The 21,662-nt window shown below is 38.6% G+C and overlaps 1 protein-coding gene across 1 annotated transcript in view; it reads right to left on the reverse strand.

The window, feature by feature from the left end:
• The window catches only part of ME1 (malic enzyme 1), a 292,439-nt gene that overhangs the window by 263,027 nt on the left and 7,750 nt on the right, over nt 1-21,662 (reverse strand). Inside the window, exon 2 of the mRNA XM_077811631.1 lies at nt 5,124-5,273. Coding sequence (XP_077667757.1) covers nt 5,124-5,273 — 150 coding nt within the window. The remainder of the gene's footprint in view (nt 1-5,123; nt 5,274-21,662) is intronic.

Raw genomic sequence — 21,662 nt, forward strand, 5'->3', positions numbered from 1 at the left:
AATAGTCCCTAACCACCTCTTTCTCCACAGAGGGCTGGCCATCTATCCCCCATGTTGTGATGCCCAGCATAGCAGTCTGGGAGCTGACCTTGTTCGTGACGACAGAGGCAAAAAAAGCATTGAGTACATTAGCTTTTTCCACATCCTCCGTCACTAGGTTGCCTCCCTCATTCATTAAGGGGCCCACACTTTCCTTGGCTTTCTTCTTGTTGCCAACATACAACAAGTAGAAGATTTGGAAACAAATGGTTACATGTAAAATGCACTATAGAACCTAGACTTACTTAGATATTTTCAGTAATGGATCAGTAGCTGGTTAAAAGATAGGAAACAAACGGTAGGAATAAATGGTCAGTTTTCACAATGGAGAGTGGTAAACAGCAGAGCCCCACAACAATATGTACTGGCACCTGTGCTGTTCAACATATTCATGAATGATCTGGAAAAGGGAGTGAACAATCAAGTGACAAAGTTCACAGATGATACAGAATTATTCAGGATAGTTAAGTCCAAAGCTGACTGCAAAGAGTTAACAAAACTAGGTGATTAGGAAACAAAATAGCACATGAAATTCAATATGGATAAGTACAAAGTAATGCACACTGGGGGAAAAAAATCTCAACTACACACATATAATGATTGGTCCTAAATTAGGGGTTCCTACTCAAGAAAGGTCTTACAGCTACCATGGATAATTCTCTGAAAACTTCCACTCCATGCACAGCAGTGGTCAAAAAGGCTAACAGAATATTAGGAAGCATTAGGAAAGGGATAGAAAATAAAACAGAAAACATCTAATGCAGGGGTGGCCACCAGTGACTCCGGAGCCACATGCAGCTCTTCAGAACTTAATAAAAGAGGAAGGATCACGAAGTGCAGTACTTCATCTATAGTCACTAGTCTCTCAAAGTGGATATTGTTCATTGCCATATGTTTTGGGGACTGAAGTGAATGTTGAAGCCAGCCAAAACTGATTTTGGAAAACAAGTGGACAGTGGTTAGATTCTTTGGCTCTAAAGTGGGAGAGCTTTTGGGAGAACCAAGGAAACCTGTTCTTTTCTTTGATACCCCATCCTGGCAGATGAACATTTCCGTGGTCATAAGACATACCTATTCTTCTGGAACATTGAAAGATAAACATGCTGGTAGGAGATGGCAGAGACAAATAACTTTCCAGCTTGCTTAACCATATTGTTTACCATACTAAGGTATCTGCAATACCATCATGTCCAGCTACATTTAGAATAGTCAATAGTTGTGGTATTTCAGTTATGACAGTGTGGCACCTGTAAATGTTTTTTTTTCAGTTGACCCAGCATGTTTATGTGTGTGTACACAGCAGTATTCTGCATATACAATGTAGATTTATATATTTGTATATGCACTTTTAAAAGTCTCAGCTTGTCACACCTCACTTTGAAGGACATCTTGATATGAATACATCCATTGATAATACCGTGGACAGGGCATCTATTATGTGATACTGTAATAAGCCAGTGGCTCACAATTCGCTTGTAACTCAGAAGTTCAGCAGTGTAAACTGTATACTCAATTTACAAGGCACTCTCTCTGTCTCTGTGTGTGGCCTGCCATACAGAGTTCCTTCAGCCGCTGACATTTAATTTCTTTATTGTCAATAAAGTAATGATTAAAAAAAAAACTTCTCTGGTTACAACCTGCCCCAGTTCTCCATAAAAATCACGTGAACTCCCTCCGCCTCCCCCCATGAAACTAATCTTGTTTCATGAAACAACAGGGTCATCTCACAAAAGAAAACAACTATCTCCCTACAGATTGAAGTCCTGCTAGATTTGAGTAGAGATTAGTGTTAAACCAGAAAAGCATTCATAGGTACCTGTCAAACAAGGTATCCTTTTCACTTGGAAATTAACTATTAGTTTAATAATAGCCAGTCCCTACTTTGTAACTTTTGTAGTTCAGAAGAAGAAATGCCAACTGATTCAGGAGAAAGTAATTATTATCCCCACAGTGTGATCTGACAATTTTTAGTAGTACTAAACAACAAATCAAAATTAAATACATTCACTATCCACATACCAGTTTAATAACCTTTGTGTTTTCAAAAACTCTGTTGAACAAAATACACAAGAAACACAAGAAAGTAAAATGATGGAAAATTATCCTTGTTTTATACCTGCAGTTGTTTATATTGCTGTCATTTGCTGGGTCTATAAAATTCAGTTAATTACTCCAACACAATAAATCATCGTCATCATCATCAAGGCAAATCCCAATGGGAAGGTTCCTTGCAGATCAAGTGCTACATAGATCGATCTCTAGCTAGGTCCTTAAGACAGTCTGGCTGGATGTTCAGTCTAGGTCCATCACTGGCAATCTTATTGCACCAACAAGGCATTTGGTGACCTCATGCTCCCTGAGGGAGTAGTGAAATTTCTTGGGAAACACACTTCATAATTAATTCGTCTTCCATCTTAATAACATATATCTGCTGCCTAAACCAAAACAGACTGATGGCGGTGGAGCTATGTTTTGCTACAAGTGTCCTCATTGCTGATCTTGTCTTGGCACTTAATATGGAGCAGCTGACAATGAGGACTGAAAAAGTCAGTCCACAGCTCCTCAGCCTTCCCTAGTCCCAACGTTTCACTGACATATGTTAAAGCTGGTATAACTGTGGACCTGCAGATATGCAGCTTCACAGAAAGCTGATATCACGACATCTCCACAGAGGCCACTGAAGACCTCCAAACATGGTGGTGGCTGTTGTTATATAAGCATCCACATCTTTCAAACATTGTTCAGCACTTAGCTTTGTCCTGATTGATAACCAAAGCAATGTGCGCTGCATCTTACCCAGCCAGATGAGCCATCAGCTGCAGCACTTCACCCAACCGTGCCAAAAAGGCAATGTCATTGGCCTATTCAAAGTCTCAAAGCAAAATGGTGTTCAGCTCGATACCACCAACAGCTGCCTCTTTAATGCTTAACCACCCAACACAATAAATACTACATGATATATTAATTGCTGTCACTATGTCCTTCCTTTGATAAAAGGTCTTTACGACTGGCTAATGTGTTGTGCCTTTTAAAAATTAAACATAGGGAAAACAGGAATTAAACAGTATATGAGATACAGTGCAAAGATCCATAACGCTTTATGATCCTATTGAATTAACATTACCAGACATGCCAGAGATAGTTGCATAGTGGACACTTGGAAAAGTTTTCATTTAGCAGCATGACAATGGCATTTCAGCATTTCTGATCATATATACCTGAAACAAATGATACCAAAGAATAACTCTATATATGGCCATGCATTTACTAGTGTTGGATTAATCTTAAAATTCAACAGTATTTTTATGTTAGGAGTATGGGAAAAACTCAGGCCATATCTGCCAGTGATGTGCTGCCAAAGTTTTACCCAGGCAGCTCTTCAAAAGTTCACAACGTAAGATATTTTCTCTCCACCTCCCCCCACGAATCCTAAATTGGTATCTTGAAGAGTGAAGTGATGTCAGATTGAGAAATAGGGTTTCAGGCTCTTCAAAGTCTGGGGTGGAGCTGGGTGGGCAAGTTTATGCTGGTCAGAGACCGGGGGCAGGCTGCCCACAGTTATCTTTTCATTCATGACCTCCAGGCTCAATTACTGCAACACACACCTAAAAATAAAGCCCTCTCCTCACCACAAAGACTCCTGATGCAAAAAAAAAAAAAAAATGGAGCCCAGCTGATTTCTTCTTTAACCCCTCGCATTTGGCTTACACTGTTGTCTTCAAGGGTTTGATCAGAAAGGCTGGATCTGTTAATAGGGAACTCACATACAGCTCAAAACAAAATCAAACTTTCTAAAGCACAGTTTTACATTCTGTTCACTTTAGGCAAAGCCCCAGAACAGCAACTCAAATTACTCCTGCCAGGAGCACTTGTGATCAGAGATGCTGGAACAATTTGTATAGTGGCGGTACTGAAACCCTTTGAACCAAACTGTAAACTCTATATATGGTGGAAACCACTTCAAGCCAAGGGGTGCAGCAGCACCCCCAGGACCTATGCTTGTGATCACAGCAAGGAAGGATGGATGTGTGTGGACCACTTGTGGAACCGCTAAACCTCAGCAGACCTGTGGAGAACTAACGCCATGGATTTGGTGGGAAGAGAGGAGCACAAAAGTAACATCCTACTTCTCCCTTTCTCCCCTTCCCTCCACCTTCTGCCAAGTGTCAGTGCAGGTAAAATAAAGGAGCCTGAAATTATCCTATAAAGAATTTAAGTTCTGGGACCAGATCTTCAGCTCTTATAAATTAGCATAGCTCCACTGACTTCAGTAGAGTTACATTGATTTACACCAGCAGATAATTTGGCCCTTTAGGTTGAAATGTTAAAAAGTTAATCTTTTTGAATAGTAACATTTTAATTATGTGGCTGAAGCCCTTCTCAAATGCTAGTTTATAATGTCAGAAAGAGACAGGCAGGCCTCATAAATACTGATGTATCGAGCGATAGTACTTTGATAACCTAAAAAGGAAACTAAAAAAACAAAACAAAACAAAAAACACAGTTGGCAGAAAAATTGAAGTGTATTTAAGGGGCTGCCTGATATGACAGATAGTGTCTTTCCTATCTAAAAAGTTTTATATATGCTGCATCTTCACACATTATTGTTCAAAATAAAAATTCATTCCAGAAAGAAAATGAGAAAATGCTATAAACATTTAGAACACATTCCTGAATTTTTTTCCTCTCTCTCTCTGTATGTATATATGGGGGTGGTGGATGCACGCGCATATTCTAAGGCCAATGCTCCTCAAACTGCTAAACTAAATTTGGATTAGGGTCAATTCATCCTTTTGCTGACATGTAACAAATGCAATTGTGCCTGTAGGAAAGCCCATTTAGGCTTAGTAAGATTATAAAATTCATCTATGTTTTAACATACTGAAACAACAGTTTATCTTTGCAATGCAATACAAATTACAGTTTAATTTAGACTAAAAATGTAGTTAATATAGTTTGAATTATCTCCGTTATTCCAGTTTTGGGTTACACTCAACTATGTTTAAAAAAAAAATCCTACAGAAAGCTGCCAAGAAGGGAAAAAAAGATACAATTACATTTATTTGAAGTATAAACTTACATACCTTGGCCTCCGAAATGCTAAACCATATTGTTGGCAAGCCAGACCCACAGTGGGAGTATAAACAATGGGCATGAACTTTTCAATGTTAGACGTCAGCACTTTATAGAAAAGCTTTTCATTTCGATCCTGAAGACCCATTAACAGAATGTATCTGTGGAGAATTAAATATAATTAGACAGGTATCCAAGTGAACACTTAAAATAGTTAAAAAATAAAATAGATATGTAGAGAATTAATTAAAGCTCTGTTTGTTCCAGACAAAGTTTCTCTCTGGTCCAGGGTACTTAAATTTAACCATATCTTAGTAGCACTGATGCTTCAGTTCTAAAGGATAACAAACTTGAGCCAGACAGTAGACAGAAGCTGAAAATGTTGCAAAGGTGACAGTTGACATGCTCAGGAAGGGAGCTAATTCCTGTCAGACATAAAGTGCTACATTTGCATTAAAATAGCAAAATGGGTCCAATTTAAACCTTAATCCATACATGCCAAATGTTGCATTTTGAGTGGGATATCATAAATTTGCTGGAGGGGGTAATTAAAGTTTCATTTTTCTACTCTGGACCACTAAGAAATTTCTCCCAATCCAATGAGAATGTTAGTTTTTCCATACCTGTCTACTAATAGATTTCAATACTGTCACACATACAAAACACCTGATCCTGTAGTCCTTCTTGGCTCCTACTGAATCCCACAAAAGTACTTTATCTCCTTATGAAATCAATGGTAGCTCTGAATTTCAGAGCTTTGAAGAATCAGTTTAAATTAGGATAGCAAAAGGAAAGAATGAGATTCCATATTGAACTCATCTTTCTTTGCTCACCAATTGTAAGAAACACACACAATAAATTAAATTATCACTGTTCCAGGATCCCAACAGAGAACCTTATCTGAAGTGAAGCATAAAAGGGTGATTTAAAGATTGAGGATCAGATCCTCAGCTGGTATAAACTAGTGTAACTCCATAGCTGTAAGCTACACAAGTTTACATCAGCTTAGGATATGACCCAGAGTTTTCAACCTTAACATTGAATTTTTGTGGATTTAACATTGACCTCACTATATTCACTTAGTTTATGTAGAGTGAACTTTTAATTAACTTTTTCTTAGAAAATACTAAAAACAAACTTAGTTTAAATTAAAAACCCAAATGTAAGAAGATATATTTACCTATTTCACAATGAATAAGACATTATTTGTAGTCAAGAACTTTAAAATGCACATTGTGCAAATATTTTTAGATATTAGCTACAGCACACATTTAACTAAAAGAGAAACGGGGGGAGAAAGTGTGTGTGTGTACATTTAAATATTTCCCTTCAAAGTTGTTCTGGCTCATGTAAATATATATTTATGGATATTTTGTTTACAGTGGTGTTTTTTTGTTTTTTAATATCTTAGTAATGCTTTGCATAAAACTTGTCTTCAACAAAACAGCAGCAAAGATTTGACCTTGCTCCTACCTATCCCATTCACCTTAATGAAACACAATCCCCCATCCTTCCCAATTCACTTCAATAAAGTGAATGTCAAAATCCACTTGGGACTACTTAAATGCTAACTTTAAGCACTGAGAATTTCTTCCTGTCCCATAATTGATCAATTGGAGGGGGGAAGCCATTTTAATGAATTATTAAAGTTGATTAGTTAAAACTAAGAGTCAGGAAACTCAAAAACTTAAGCTTTCCGACATCAACATTTTGTACATCCTGTATATTTTATTTCATATATTTACCAGAATAAACCAAAATATATTAAGATTCCTATTTAACAAGAATAGAAAATAGTCCACATGTATAACATTGCTGCATTAACATTGGTAAACAAATCTTAATTTTGTATATTCTAACTTTTGTTGTTGTTGTTGCTATTTTAAAGTATTCACCCTTAACCTGTCCAATGGAAAGAGTGGGCTGGGAGTTCCAACGTAATAAATTCAAGTGATGACATGACTGGGGAAGAAAAGCAATGCTGCTTCTTTTTTGAATTTTTTTAAATTTTGTAATGTCAAGGGCACTCAGGGCCTCAGATGGGCATTTTTTTATTTTGAAATTGAAATAATTAAATAAAAAACATGAGAGCAATATGAATAGCATCATAATGAAGTGCCATAAATCACCCTTTAAAATACGAATAAACAATTCTATATCAAATATTAAGAAAGTTAATTGTATACATTTATTCCTTTCTCCTACAAGTATTTTCAAAAATACTTATCATATGTGTATTATTAAGTGTCTATACCTACCATCTTTTAACATCCACTGCTCTGTTTGTATTTAGCATATATCATTATACCCTTTTGAATTCCGAACGAGTTTTCTTTACAAAGTAAATCAGCATATCTTTAATTTATATGATTGTCCTACCATCTACTCCAAAATACTGATCCATTCATAATCCTCAACTCTGACTTATATATCAGGTTTACTGAGGTGAATTTTTGGAGATATGTATTTCATTTCCACAGGATCTTGAAAAGTGACAGGTGGAGAATTTGTTATGAATAACCTGGGTTGGTTAATGCCAGAGTGCTCAGGCATGCATGGAAGCTAGATGACTGAACCAGTCTCTGATTCTGAACACTTCCCCATATTTCTTTTTATTACCACTTTCTTTGAAATCAGTTGCTGTTATTTAAAACCCCAAATGATCTTTTCATTCTCCAATCTTATTATTCAGAGCAATCCTGTTTTCCAAATTCTGTAAAGTGATCTTTTGGAGAAGGAATTTAAAACTGCTGGAAGACTTTTGAATTGGGGCACTTTAAACAAAGCAACTGTGTACTACTTGCAACATTTTATAAATATATAATTGTTCCATTTTGGTTTATACCTCAATTTAAATTACAATTTCTGACATTCAATTGGAAAAAAATGCTGTTTTAAGTAGCAGTTTTTATAAGCAAGGTGTCCTAAAGTACTTACAAAGGTAATAATAGCACAATACCTATAGTCAAACATTACAGATAGTATGTGCTTAGCAACAGCTCAAATGAGCTTTAGATCTTATAACATGTTGACATTTTGAGAAATGCAATTTTGATCAGGATGATGCCTGTATCTAATACAACTGGATTTGAAATATAGCATTAGATTGACTGAATGTTTCACTAAAATTATAATTTACACAACATGGTGAAAAGCAGATACTCTAAAATGCTAACCTGAACTGAGTGCATTTGATTGTACAAAACACACCACCACCACCACCCTTGTCACATAAGGGTTTGTGGGGAGGTTTTTTTGCTATCAACTAAAAGAGGACCCAAGTATTTACTACATGGCCCAGACAGAAAACTCAAGAAGAAATAGCTTGTACAGTGCTGTAGGTCTTGTAGCTAAATTACATTATCAGATTTGTAGAGTGAAATCTTGGTCCCACTGAAGTCTATGGTAAACATTAACACTGGAGCCAAGACCTTGCCTGTGGAATGCATCACTAAATCTCTTGAAAAATGTTACAGTGCATGACTTGTTGCTGCAGGTGTTGCAGAATTAGAGAGAGAATATCAAAATGTCAGACAGAGCAAAATACACTCCATTTCCTAATAAGGGCCCACGAAAACACAGCAGTCTAATAGCATGCAATGGGTGGTATAAAGCCTATAAAAACACATGCATACACATGCAAAGTGTATTTTTCAAGACACATGGTAATGCCCGGTATGTATCGAAATTGGAATTTAAATTAGCCTGTATGTATTTAACTATACTTATTAGGGGCCAGGTTAAGGAGTCCTGAATAAAGATCACAAGAAAAGGAGGTAGGAAATGAGAACCAAGAATTGGAAAAAGTGAGGCTGCAGGGATTGTGAACTGCCTTTTCAGAGAAAATCATTGTGTTCTGCTCTAATTGAGTCACAATACTCACTTCATTTTCAGAATCTAAGGTTGTCACTTTTTTCCCCTGGCCATAAGACACCTAAGAACTCAAATACTACTTTGTTGTTATGAAGGGAATTTAGCTACAACCGTAATGAGCAGAGTACAAGAACCAATTTATTTTATACAGTTTTGAGACTGACTGTATGGGTTACATTTTCACAGAAGTATATTAATAAATATCAATTACAAAATATTATTCCAGGTAAGACATTCAACAAAACCTCTTCATGCAAAATGACCTGATTGCACTTTTTCTCAAAACTGTTAATGTACTCCTATAACTAAAACATGTAACCAAGGTAACATGAGTCTTCAGAAAAAGAAAACCCAGAAAAGAAACACAAGGGAATCAGGGATACAGAGGAACACACACATGAACACCTGGCACTCATTTCACTTGTGAATAGATGAAGGGCAACTAGAAATGTGATAAGAAAAAGAATAAAAGATCAAATTACTATCAGAAGACATAGGAATAGGTTTCAAAATTAAATTACAGAAGAATTATATTTCATCATTAACTTCTTGCCTGATTTCAATGTACCAGATAAAACATACAAACATACTCTGTGCTGTATCACTTACTCAGCATATGAAATTTTGGCCTTTCAAAGCATAGCACTTCAACATTCAAAGTCAGCAGCAAACGGCTTAAACCACAAAAAACAATATTCACATAATTTTGCAGTCACACCACCTTGCGCTGTGAATTCATTACATCTTATATCATAAGCAGGTCAGGCCAGGCCGGTAACAAGATGGGAGTCCTCCAAGGAATGTCTGTGTTAGGTGCTGCCAGATTTGGTGTTGATGAGTTAGCAGACGACTGATAATTCAATAGACATTACACTTCTACTTAAGGTATTTACATGACCCCACACTTAAGAGTATCTCAGTATCTCAAAATCTTTTACATTTTCATCTTCACAGCACCCTTATGAGCTGGAAAGTACTTATTACCCCTTTTTATAGATGAGGCACTGAGAGTCTAAGTGACTTGGCCCAAAGTCACAAAGGAAGCCTCTGGCAGAGCAATTGCACCTGGATCTCCAGAGTCACAGGCTAGTGCTCTAACCACTGGACCATTTTTCTCATCCCTTGAGAGTTTAGTCAGTACCATATGAGTGTTTAGAGTATGAGTGAACAGTGCAGAGATGACAACAAAGCACAGAGTCATGTTCCCCACAGCCAAAACCCAGTGCATTGACCCAAGAAGCTTCCAGTCACTAAGACACAAGCAAAGGACTCCAGGAAGTTGATGCCAGGATCACCATTGGAAAAAAAGAAAACTATAACCCAAAATCACCACACTATGGTATCTCAGATCCCAGAGCATTTTGCTTTACTTAAGATTTTACTATGTGGTAACTGTGAGCAAACAACTCAGCCTGTCATTCATTTGCTATGGAAGCCACCATCCTTCTTAAACATAAAATCAAGACCTCCTGACTATGTGAGCTCATTAAAGATATGATGACATTGTATAGGTATGGGCATTAACCATGGTGTCATGGCCAAATTCTAACTTCAGTGTTTATTCACTGCAAACACAAAATTCCCTACAGTTTCAGATGGAAAAGGAATTCTTTATGTCCGATCCTAACCCGTTGTGTAGAGTTATTGTATACTACTGAACAGTTATGTTTCACCTAGAGATGGTTGCACTTCATCTGAAATGCAATGCCTGTGTGTATTCTGTAAAGCCCTCTGTGATGATGGCTATGTAAGCAAAATTATCATTAAGCAACACATATGCTGTATAGTGAGAGAGCATGTAGCTATTCAGCTATAGCTAATCTTAATGACACAAACATTCCATTTCACTTTAGAGACATTTCCAGAGGAAACGGATGAATACTGTAACAAGAAGTCATTAATTATATTATATTATATTATTATTATTATTAGAGAGACATGGATATATGTGATAGGCAGGGCCACCAGTGTAGGGATGGATGTCTTCTCTTCTGACTGTTATGTAGGAAAGAAAGGATGGGGAGGAGAACGGCCTACCTAAAAGGTATTCAGATACCAGTGATGGGTGTGATATAAGAAGCCACGGAGACTACAATAAGAACACAGAAGCAGCCCAGAACTGGCATTTTGCCAACACTAAACAGAATTTAAATTCAAAAAAGTTTTTAAGTTAATTTCAGACTACAGACTCCACAATGCCTGAGTGGGCTCTAAGCTCCACACAACAAACTTGCCTCACCTCCCTGAAGAATCAATACAGCTGGAAAAAAGCTACAATATTTTATTCTGTCTTGTTGAGCAACAAAATTACATAAGAACAGCCATACTGCATCAGACCAAAAGCCCATCTAGCCCAGCATCCTTATTCTGACAGTGACCAATGCCAGGTGCTTCAGAGGAAATTAACAGAACAGGTAATCGGGCGATCCATCCCCTGTCACCCATTTCCAGCTTCTGGCAAACAGGTTAGGGACACATGACAATATCTGATTCAAATTTTTCATTTTAAGTATGGCTGTTGATGATATATGAGTAGGGTTGGAAGGACTAGGTTTTTGTCCGTAACTGTCAATTTCACAGCCACAAACCAACTTAAAAGTCTTTCCATCAATAACAATCAAAATGTACAGATAGGCAAAGTAAGCAAAATGCTGCTTGAGAAAGTAGAGTGTGATTTAAGGATATTTACTCTACATATTTTGACACATGATGTTGACAATTTGTGCTTTAACAGTTATGAAGCTTTAACTTTTTGAAATCATGGAAATAGTTTTACTTTGTGTAATGACCCATCCACTCCCAGTCTTTATTCAAGCCTAAGTTAATTGTATCCAGTTTGCAAATTAATTCCAGTTCAGCAGTCTCTCGTTGGAGTCTGTTTTTGAAGTTTTTTTGTTGAAGAATTGCAACTTTTAGGTCTGTAATTGAGTGACTAAAGAGATTAAGTGTTCTCCGACTGGTTTTTGAATGTCATAATTCTTGACGTCTGATTTGTGTCCATTTATTCTTTTACATAGACACTGTCCAGTTTGACCAATGTACATGGCAGAGGTGCATTGCTGGCACAGGATGGCATATTTCACATTGGTAGATGTGTAGGTGAATGAGCCTCTGATAGTGTGGCTGATGTGATTAGGCCCTATGATGGTGTCCCCTGAATAGATATGTGGACACAGTTGGCAACGGGCTTTGTTGCAAGGATAGGTTCCTGGGTTAGTGGTTCTGTTGTGTGGTTGCTGGTGAGTATTTGCTTCAGGTTGGGGGGCTGTCTGTAAGCAAGGACTGGCCTGTCTCCCAAGATCCGTAAGAGTATGGGTCGTCCTTCAGGATAGGTTGTAGATCCTTGATGATACATTGGAGAGGTTTTAGTTGGGGGCTGAAGGTGATGGCTAGTGGCGTTCTGTTATTTTCTTTGTTAGGCCTGTCCTGTAGTACGTGACTTCTGGGTACTCTTCTGGCTCTGTCAATCCATTTCTTCACTTCAGCAGGTGGGTACTGTAGTTGTAAGAATGCTTGATAGAGATCTTGTAGGTGTTTGCCTCTGTCTGAGGAGTTGGAGCAAATGTGGTTGTATCGTAGAGCTTGGCTGTAGACAATGGATCGTGTGGTGTGGTCTGGATGAAAGCTGGAGGCATGTAGGTAGGAATAGCAGTCAGTAGGTTTCCGGTATAGGGCGGTGTTTATGTGACCATTGCTTATTAGCACCGTAGTGTCCAGGAAGTGGATCTCTTGTGTGGACTGATCCAGGCTGAGGTTGATGGTGGGATGGAAATTGTTGAAATCATGGTGGAATTCTTCAAGGGCTTCTTTTCCATGGGTCCAGATGATGAAGAGGTCATCAATATAGCGCAAGTAGAGTAGGGGCATTAGGGGACGAGAGCTGAGGAAGCACTGTTCTAAGTCAACCATAAAAAGCTTGGCATACTGTGCGGTCATCCGGGTACCCATAGCACTGCCGCTGATTTGAAGGTATACATTGTCCCCAAATGTGAAACAGTTATGGGTGAGGACAAAGTCACAAAGTTCAGCCACCAGGTTTGCTGTGACATTATCGGGCATACTGTTCCTGACGGCTTGTAGTACATTTTTGTGTGGAATGTTGGTGTAGAGGGCTTCTACATCCATAGTGGCCAGGATGGTGTTTTCAGGAAGATCACTGATGGATTGTAGTTTCCTCAGGAAGTCAGTGGTGTCTCAAAGATAGCTGGGAGTGCTGGTAGTGTAGGGCCTGAGGAGGGAGTCTACATAGCCAGACAATCCTGCTGTCAGGGTGCCAATATTATTATATTATTATAATAGCTATAACATACCATTCATTTTCATATTTATTCACACATTCATTCATACACACACACACACACACACAGGTTCTGCAAGGTTGTTATCATAGTTACCAGCCTTACAGTTGCTCATGTCAAGCCATTGGCCAGGTGGCCTGGACATGAGGAGGGAGCAGGGCCTTGTCAGATGCTCATCTGATGCTGCTGGAAGTTGGTTTGCAGAATCAGACCCCAAAGTTCTCACTTTCTAGAGTCCATTTTTATAGGAATTTATTCCTATGCCAGTCTATGGGAATTGCTTCATCATGCTGTTGCTGAATCATTCAGCAGATGGCACATTCCTGACAGCTCCGTGCTGCCAGATGTTATCTTGTTCTTTGGTTCTCCCATCCTTGAGGCTATTGGGTGGATTCCAGTCTGCCCTCCGGGGGTCCTCTGGTTATTTCCACTTGACGCCTTCTTCAGCCGATGGACACTGGATTCTTAGGCTGGCACCTCCCTGATCATTCAGTTATTATCCACACCAAGCATCCATCCACATACATCCTCTATCTCTATTTTAATCACAATAGTTAACAAAGCGAGATTAATACAACAAAAGGGTGGGGAGTCTCTGGGTGCTGTTTCTGTTATTACAGAGTATTGCTTTGAGTCTCTCTCTGTGTGAGTAGTTGTTGTTACAAATAATTGCTTTGAGAACAGACTCTGTCTTAGAATGTATTAACACAATTAGCAGCTTGCAAGTTTCACACAGAGAGGGAGAGAAACAGTATCCAAAACCAAGAGACTTCTTAATTAGTAATACCCTGGAATTTAAACTATGGGGAATCAAACTCATTTGTGATTTTAATACAGAACTTCTTTAATATGATCCAACAGTCCTATTTACAAATGAAAAAGCTGTAACAGTTTATATTTTTCTATGTGCTTGATGAAAGTTAGTCTTTAGAGTTCAATTATTTGTTATTTACGCCACTTTCCACGAGCATGCTTAGTCAGTTAACAATGGGAATCATTCTTAATTCTATCATCCAACTACATGAGTATTGAGAAACAATATTTTGTCCTACACGTAAGACTGATTTCAGATTCAAAAGGGTAACTCTGGTAAAATGTTATGGTGGCTTCATGTGGGCACCTCCTTCCAGGTACATGGGCCATTGGTGTGTCCATGCCTATAGAGTGGACCCAATTATTTCTTTAGTGGGGCATTTGTGGTGTGCCAGACCTGACATTTACTTTGAACAAGATGGTTTTCTCTTCAATTTCTTCCCCCTCCCCTTGCACTAACTGAAGTGATCACATAGGTCAGTTTTAGAGATTAATTGATAAATTTTATTTTAACATTGTCCAGCTATGCCAGAAAGAGGGCAGAAGACACTGGATGTGGTTTAATTAGGCCTCAACTTTATTCCTAAATGTCTTGGAGTAGCCAGCAGATAAAACTGTACAGTGCAGGTAACTCCATAATCATTTACATATACCCAGGAGACTGCTGGCAGCCTCCCCCTTCCCCTGGTCCTCATCCCCAAATCACCACCCCACCCCCTTGAATGATGGTTAAGGGGTACCCATCAGATTGGCTCAAATGCCTACTGTTGCCATCTACCATGCATGGTGGTATAAGAGGGTGGGGCAACCCCAAACCCACTCAGTTCCTTCTCCCGAAAGAGAGGGGAAGATGCGTGGGTTGTGGAACAGATATATGCAACACATCCCGAAGAACAGCATCCACAAATAGGCAGGTAACAGTTTTTTTTCTTCTTCAAGTGATTCCACATGTCCATTCTATGACTCATAAACAAACACGCATGGAGGCAGGCCCAGAGACTACCTGAACAGTGATTGTAAGACAACCTGTCTGAACCTGGCATCTTCTCTGGACTGATGGGAATGGCATAATCAGAAGTGAAAGTGTGGAACAATGACCAAGTCGCTGCTTTACAAATGTATACTATCAACATTTGTGCCAAGCTGCCAAAGTTGCCTGTGCTCTAGTAGAATGTGCCAATACTTTAGCTGGTGGGGTTATATTTGCAAATTGGTAACAAAACAAATGCACAAAGAGATCCAGTATGAGATTCTCTCAGTGAAAACTTGTAGGCCCATAGCTCTGTCTTCAACCACAACGAACAAAAGCAAGGAGGATCTAAAGGACTTGACATGCTCCTCATAGAAAGTTAAAGCCCTTCTTACATATAACGAATCAAGTTTTTTCTCATCCCTGTGCACATGAGGATTTGGGAGTAATGTCGGCAAATGAAAAGTAGAGACTGCTTTTGTGAGAAATTTTGCGTGACAGTGGAGATAAACTTTATCCTTATATAGGGAACCTCTGGCACTAGGATTCTCAACTCACCCACCCTTCTGGCTGAAGTAATTGCCACTAGATAGGTTACCGTCATAGAGAGGTGAAGGATAGAGCAAGCTGCCAGAGCTCAAGCCGTGGTCCCATTGACTTTGCTAGGACTAATTTCAGATCCCAAGGAGGAATGGGATCTTGTATGTGGAGGTACAATCTTACCAAGACCCTTAGGAATCGGGTGAGGATGGGGTTGATGAAAAAGGATCTACTATCTATAAAGACGTGGAAGGCCAAAATAGTTGCCAGATGTACTCTTGTACAGCTAATAGCCAAAGTCTGTTTTAGATCTAGAAGATAGTCCAGTACAACATCCAGGAGTCCATGCTCTGGAGATACATCTTCTCCAAATGGATAAGTGCTTCACTCAGTCAGGTAAGTGTCCCTAGTTGAGGATTTTCTGCTATTCAGAAGCACTTTCTGAATGTCCTTCAAGCAGGACCTTGCAAAGATTGTCAGCCATGAAGTATCCATGCTGTCAGATGGAGAGCTCAAAGATTGGGATGGAGCAGCTGTCTGGGGTCCAGTGAAATTATGTCTCGATCCAACAAAAGAGACAGCGGAGGCTTGATTGACAAGGTTAGTAGGGCCAAGTACCAGAGCTGACAAGGCCAGACCAGTGCTCCAAGGATGAAGTGAGCATGGTCTTATTTGATTTTGAACATGACCCTGGGAAGTAAAGGAATTGGAGGGAAGGCATACAGGAATTCTTCCAAGCAGGGCTTTGGAGCGGAGCCCGAAGCTGGAGCACGGAGCAGTAAGTTTTTGCCCGGAGCTGGAGCGGAACCGGAGTACAGAAAATCTTGACTGCTCCACTGCTCCAGTTTTTTTTTTTCATTTTCAATCCAAAAGTAATGATATTTAGCAAGAAAGTCCTAAAGATGCCAAAAAGTTTCAGATTGTATAACAATTGATATGAACATCTACCTTACCACTTTACGTAATATGTCACAGTTATTCTCACTTTGGCCGAAATCAAGATTTAATGTACAGATACAAAATTACAAAGTTTTTTGGAGATATGTTTTATTAAAGAATCAGATAATTATCAGACATCTGGCAACATTGCAGACTGCTCCCACCCTTGTGCCAAGGTTAGGAGCAGTAAATTAGTTAGATAGTTAGATTAGTATGTGTTGATACTTCTTTTGTAAGGGTTGATCAACAAGATGCGCTGAGTGCTGTGATTATGGAAAAGAGTGACGCAAGACGCAACATTTAAGATATAACAAACAGGTATATTGCAAAAAAAAATAATGTTTTTGTTTATTGATATATGAAGATATTGCAAGAGATATTAATCACCTAAGCTCATTTCTCACACGGGCTCCCGTTACCGGTACATTTGTTCATTTGTACACGCTCCCGTATCACTCTGGCAGACTTATTATATGTCATTTATTCAACGGTCTTTTGGTAGCGTTGTTTGTAATTTTAAATTTACTGAAAAACTCCCGTGCAGCAGGCACATAAATATACAGTGAACACTTTTGCATAAATTAGGAGTGATTTTTGTTATATATCCAGAGTGATTGTAAAATGTCCAGCACAACTTTGGGGGTGAATCCTCAGGTCATTTTAAGAAAAAATGGTTCTGTGAATACATGTCCTAAAATTCTTCCTAAGGGAGCTACAGTCCCTTCAAGGAGGGATGAAAAGTTAATTTCTGATTAATATCTCAAAAATGCTTTAATATAAAGTAATGAAATTATGTCTGTGTCTTAGCGTTAGTATGTGCTACCATATTACATTATCCAAAATTATTTAAACCATAGGCGTCCCGAACTGGCGGTTGGTCATTTTTATTTCACATTTCAAGAAAGGCTTTTCGTTGACTGCCCCTGGCTACGAGCGGTAACATTATGTTCCATAATAAGTTAATAATTTTTGGTTATTATTTATTATTACATTTAAAATGTATGGTTCCAAAATTGAAAAATAAGTAAAATTGTTTGTATCACTCTAAACATCTAAGCAGATTAAATTTTTTAAACAGTTTTCTCGGAAACGGTTAATTAAACAAAATAAATTAAGAGTACCATTTTAATGCATGTTTTAGTATTAAATCATATTCCAGGGTCGTACCCTGTTAAGTAGTCGAAGATTTAAAAATATTAAATAAAATTGGCCCAGTCTCCCCAGTTCATGATGCCTGTAGTTTAAATATTTTTATTTGAATTATGTTGTATGATAGAACGTTGGAAATAAACTTTAATGGGAAAGTGGATTCAAATTGCAAGCACACTAAAAGGCTTTTAGTAAAGAGAGCAAATTTTCAGAAATATGTTTTTCCTTCATCAGGCTGAAAACATTATACAAGATAAAACCTGTTATTTGCTCTATCTTGTATAATCTATTCAGGCTCATGAAGCAAAAACATATTTCCGAAAATTTGCTCTCTTTACTAAAAGGACTGTGCATGCAATTTGAATCCATGCTTTCCCGTTAAAGTCTATTTTCAACCTTGTAACATGTAGCCTCATTACTTCCCAACAATTAATGTTGCAGAACAGCGATAGCACGTACTAATGTTATGGCACATACCAAATTTCATTGATATATCTATATTAAAGCGCTTTTGAGATATGAATTAAACACTTGGAAAATATTTCAAATATTTTTACTGCAAAATTTCATAAGAAAAACTAACTTGCAATTTATAAATAAAAATTTATATTATGTATATTAAAAATGCTTCTTACTTCATTAAAACTGCAAGAAACATGTTAAAATGTTAAAATATACTTTAATAATAATTTTGTGTAAAAAGAAAATGCGATCATTTTTGTCCAGAAAATCCACAATAAATTCGAAGTACCTTAAGTGATTAAGATATCACAAGCAGGTACATTATTAAAAAATGTAATGCTTTTGTTCATTGCTTTTCAAAGATCATAACAAGAAACACTTGGATGCGGTAGCAGCACAAGAAGATTTCACCTTGACTTCAACAAAAAAAAAATCAAATCTGTCCCCCATGATTGATAGCCAATTTACGGAAAAGGATCTCAACGATGTCTTTACTTTTGAATTTGAAAAGCCCACACTTGGGCTTTTGGGAAAAGCAAAGAAGAAATTGGCAACGTGCAAGGTGGAAAAGGAAGTGAATGGCGAGCTCAAACCATGTAGCTTCAAGACAAGTGAAGCAAGTACCGTGAAAAGTTTCAACCTTTGGCGGCAGGTAAAACGTAACCATCCTGAAAACTATGCGGCTCTGGTTACAAAAAGGGACCAGGAAGGTGAGGCAAAACAGAAAGCTGACATGGCTAAACGACGTTAATCTGGCTCTTTGAAAACTCCTGGAGAAAAGATTTTTTGTGGAGCTTCGTCTGAAAAGAAACCCAAAATTGAGCAAACAAAACTTGACTCATATTTGAAGTCCTCAAAGGTTACAGTAACCATGGATGCCAATACTTACCATGAAGGACTGATAGAAATGGTTTGCTTGAGTTCAACACCGCTCACTACCTTCAGGCTAAAGAACAAAGTATTCCAAAAAATTGCAGGCGAAATGGGTCAGCAGCTTGGCGTTTTGATGGGCCACGATGTGGTTCGTCGTTTAGTTGTCAGCACAGCTGAGTCTGGTCGCAAAGAGGTCAAAAAAGCTTTCGAGCAAAAATTGTGCTCCCTGAAAATGGAGGCACCAACCCGTGGAAACAGAAATTTCCTTGCAATCAATGCTCAGCACTACGAAGAAGGAAAAGATAAAGCTGTGGTACAAACTTGGACATAATCGACACTGAAGGGCGTCACAATTCTTCGTACCTGAAAAGTCAAGTAAAAGCTATTTTAGAAAAATTTGGGATCAGTGAAATGCAAGTGCTGAGCATCTGCGTTGACAATGCAGCAAACATGACGTGTGCCATCAAAAATTTCAGCGAGGACAATGAAACCATTTCTACCTCTGAGAACAGGGATGTGGACAGAACTGAAGCTATTTTGCCTGATGAAGGAACTAAAGGAATGGATGAAATCGAACTCAACATGAATGCTGCTGCACAATGGGTTAATGACCCTAGCCTCATACTTCCAGCATGGCTTCATGAGGACGACTCAAAAGTCCAACTGATGAGATGTGGTATTCACACTCTTCAGTTGGCAATCTGGGATGGACTGAACAAAGAACATGAGAAGAATTTTCTGGCAAAAATTCGACAAGTCATTGTCAAACTACGAACCCCAAGTATTCAAAGTGTTCTGCTTGATCTACATAAGGCAACTCAATCATTGGATACTGTGACTCACTGGGGTTCAACATTTGCGATGACTGATCGGCTTCTCGTTTTTCAATGGTACTGTGAACAAGTGGCGGCTGCTGGAACAAGAGAACTCAAGTTAACAAAAGCTGAATGGGACGAAGTGAAGAACCTGCGACGTAACCCCAAGCTGTCGACGTAACCCCGAGAGTTTTAATGAAGAAATTGAGAAAACTGTCAAAATTCTTGCAAGAAAATGGTGGACAAATGGCAGAAGGAATTCTATCCTCCATGCAGAAACACGGAGAAGCTTTTTGACAATATTCATTTCGTTGCTGGAGTTTAGGTTGACCCACGGTATCGGATTCTTCTTACCTCAAGGGAAATACCAAAGGCAAAGGAAGGGCTCCTTGATATTGCTCGACAACTCAAAAAACAAAATCTATTGCTACATTTGAACTCGGCGAAAGAGGTTGAAGAAAATGAAACGCAACAAAAGGAGTGATCAGCAATCAAATTTGCGGTTTTGGAAAGTTCACATCCTTCATAAATAGCAGGCTGTTCTCAAACTTCCATCTCCACGCTGAACTTGTTCATGCGTCCATCCCTGAGATGTCTTCAACCATCACAGGGAAATGAAGATAATTCAAGCACCAATTCTTCAGAAGATGATGCCTTTGAAAAGGAATTGGATAAACAAGAAAGATGCCGGCGAGTTTCTGCGATTCATAATTGTAATGAAGCATTATTCGAGAGAAACTTCCGGGAAGATCGTGAGGCGATGGAGTCTATTGGTAGGCTAAAAGTTAAGTCTGTTTTTGAGGCCATTCACAGCTACCCAAACTGCATTCAGGATGCCTGTAGAATTGCTTCGAGCATGTCAACAATTCAAGCTAGTGTAGAGCGACTGTTTTCAGCTTTAAAGTTAATTTTATATGATTTGCGGCAGGCTATGAAAGATGACTTGATTGCTGCAATAATTTTTTACAGAATGAATTATGAATGATTCTAGTTTGTATCATTGTTGATTACATTTAAATTGTTTTAAAAGTCTGAATAAAAATAATGTTTTTTCAAAATTACAGTATGCACTTTTTTATTTAGTTAAAAATTAATTTGAGTGGAGCGCGGAGTGGAGTTGCAGCGGAGCTGGAGCAGTCACTATTGGTGCCGGAGTGGAGCTGGAGCGGAGCAATTCAAAAATTTGATTGCTCCAAATCCCTGCTTCCAAGATAGGAGAAAATCATCAGTCAGTTAGCCTGGGCTGAGCCCTGGCCAGGAACAGAACTGATGCCATTTTCTGTTGGTTCTTGTTGCAAACAGATCCACTTGGGGAGTGTCCCAGAGCTGGAAGATATGGACGTAGTGACCACCTGTGGTGATTACAGAAAGACCTGATCAGCTGATCTGCTAATGGGTTCTGTTTTCCTGAAAGGTAAGCAGCTCTGAGATTAACTGAGTTGGTTATACAAAAATCCCAGAGGTGAACTGCCTCCTGGCACAACTGAGTCCACAGTTCCTCTCCCTGCCTGTTTATATAAAACATGGTCATCAAATTGTCCATCACAATTAAGAAATTCTTTTCTACTATGTAAGGGAGGAAGGCTGAGCAAACTAGACTCTGTTAACTCCCTGACATTTACATGAGACTTTATATCTTAAGATGACCAGACATCCTGAATCTGCAGGGACCCAGATAAGTTGCCCAACCCAGAGTTGATGTATCTGTGACTAGAATGAGGGTTGGTAGTGTGGCAGGAGGGGTGCAAAGGGAACCCCCATGTAAACTTTCAGAGGGTCCATCCACCAATTCAGAGATGGCAAAATTAAAAGTTGGCA

The sequence above is a fragment of the Eretmochelys imbricata genome, chromosome 3 (genome assembly GCF_965152235.1).
Source record: "Eretmochelys imbricata isolate rEreImb1 chromosome 3, rEreImb1.hap1, whole genome shotgun sequence".
In the NCBI taxonomy this organism is placed as follows: Eukaryota; Metazoa; Chordata; order Testudines; family Cheloniidae; genus Eretmochelys; species Eretmochelys imbricata.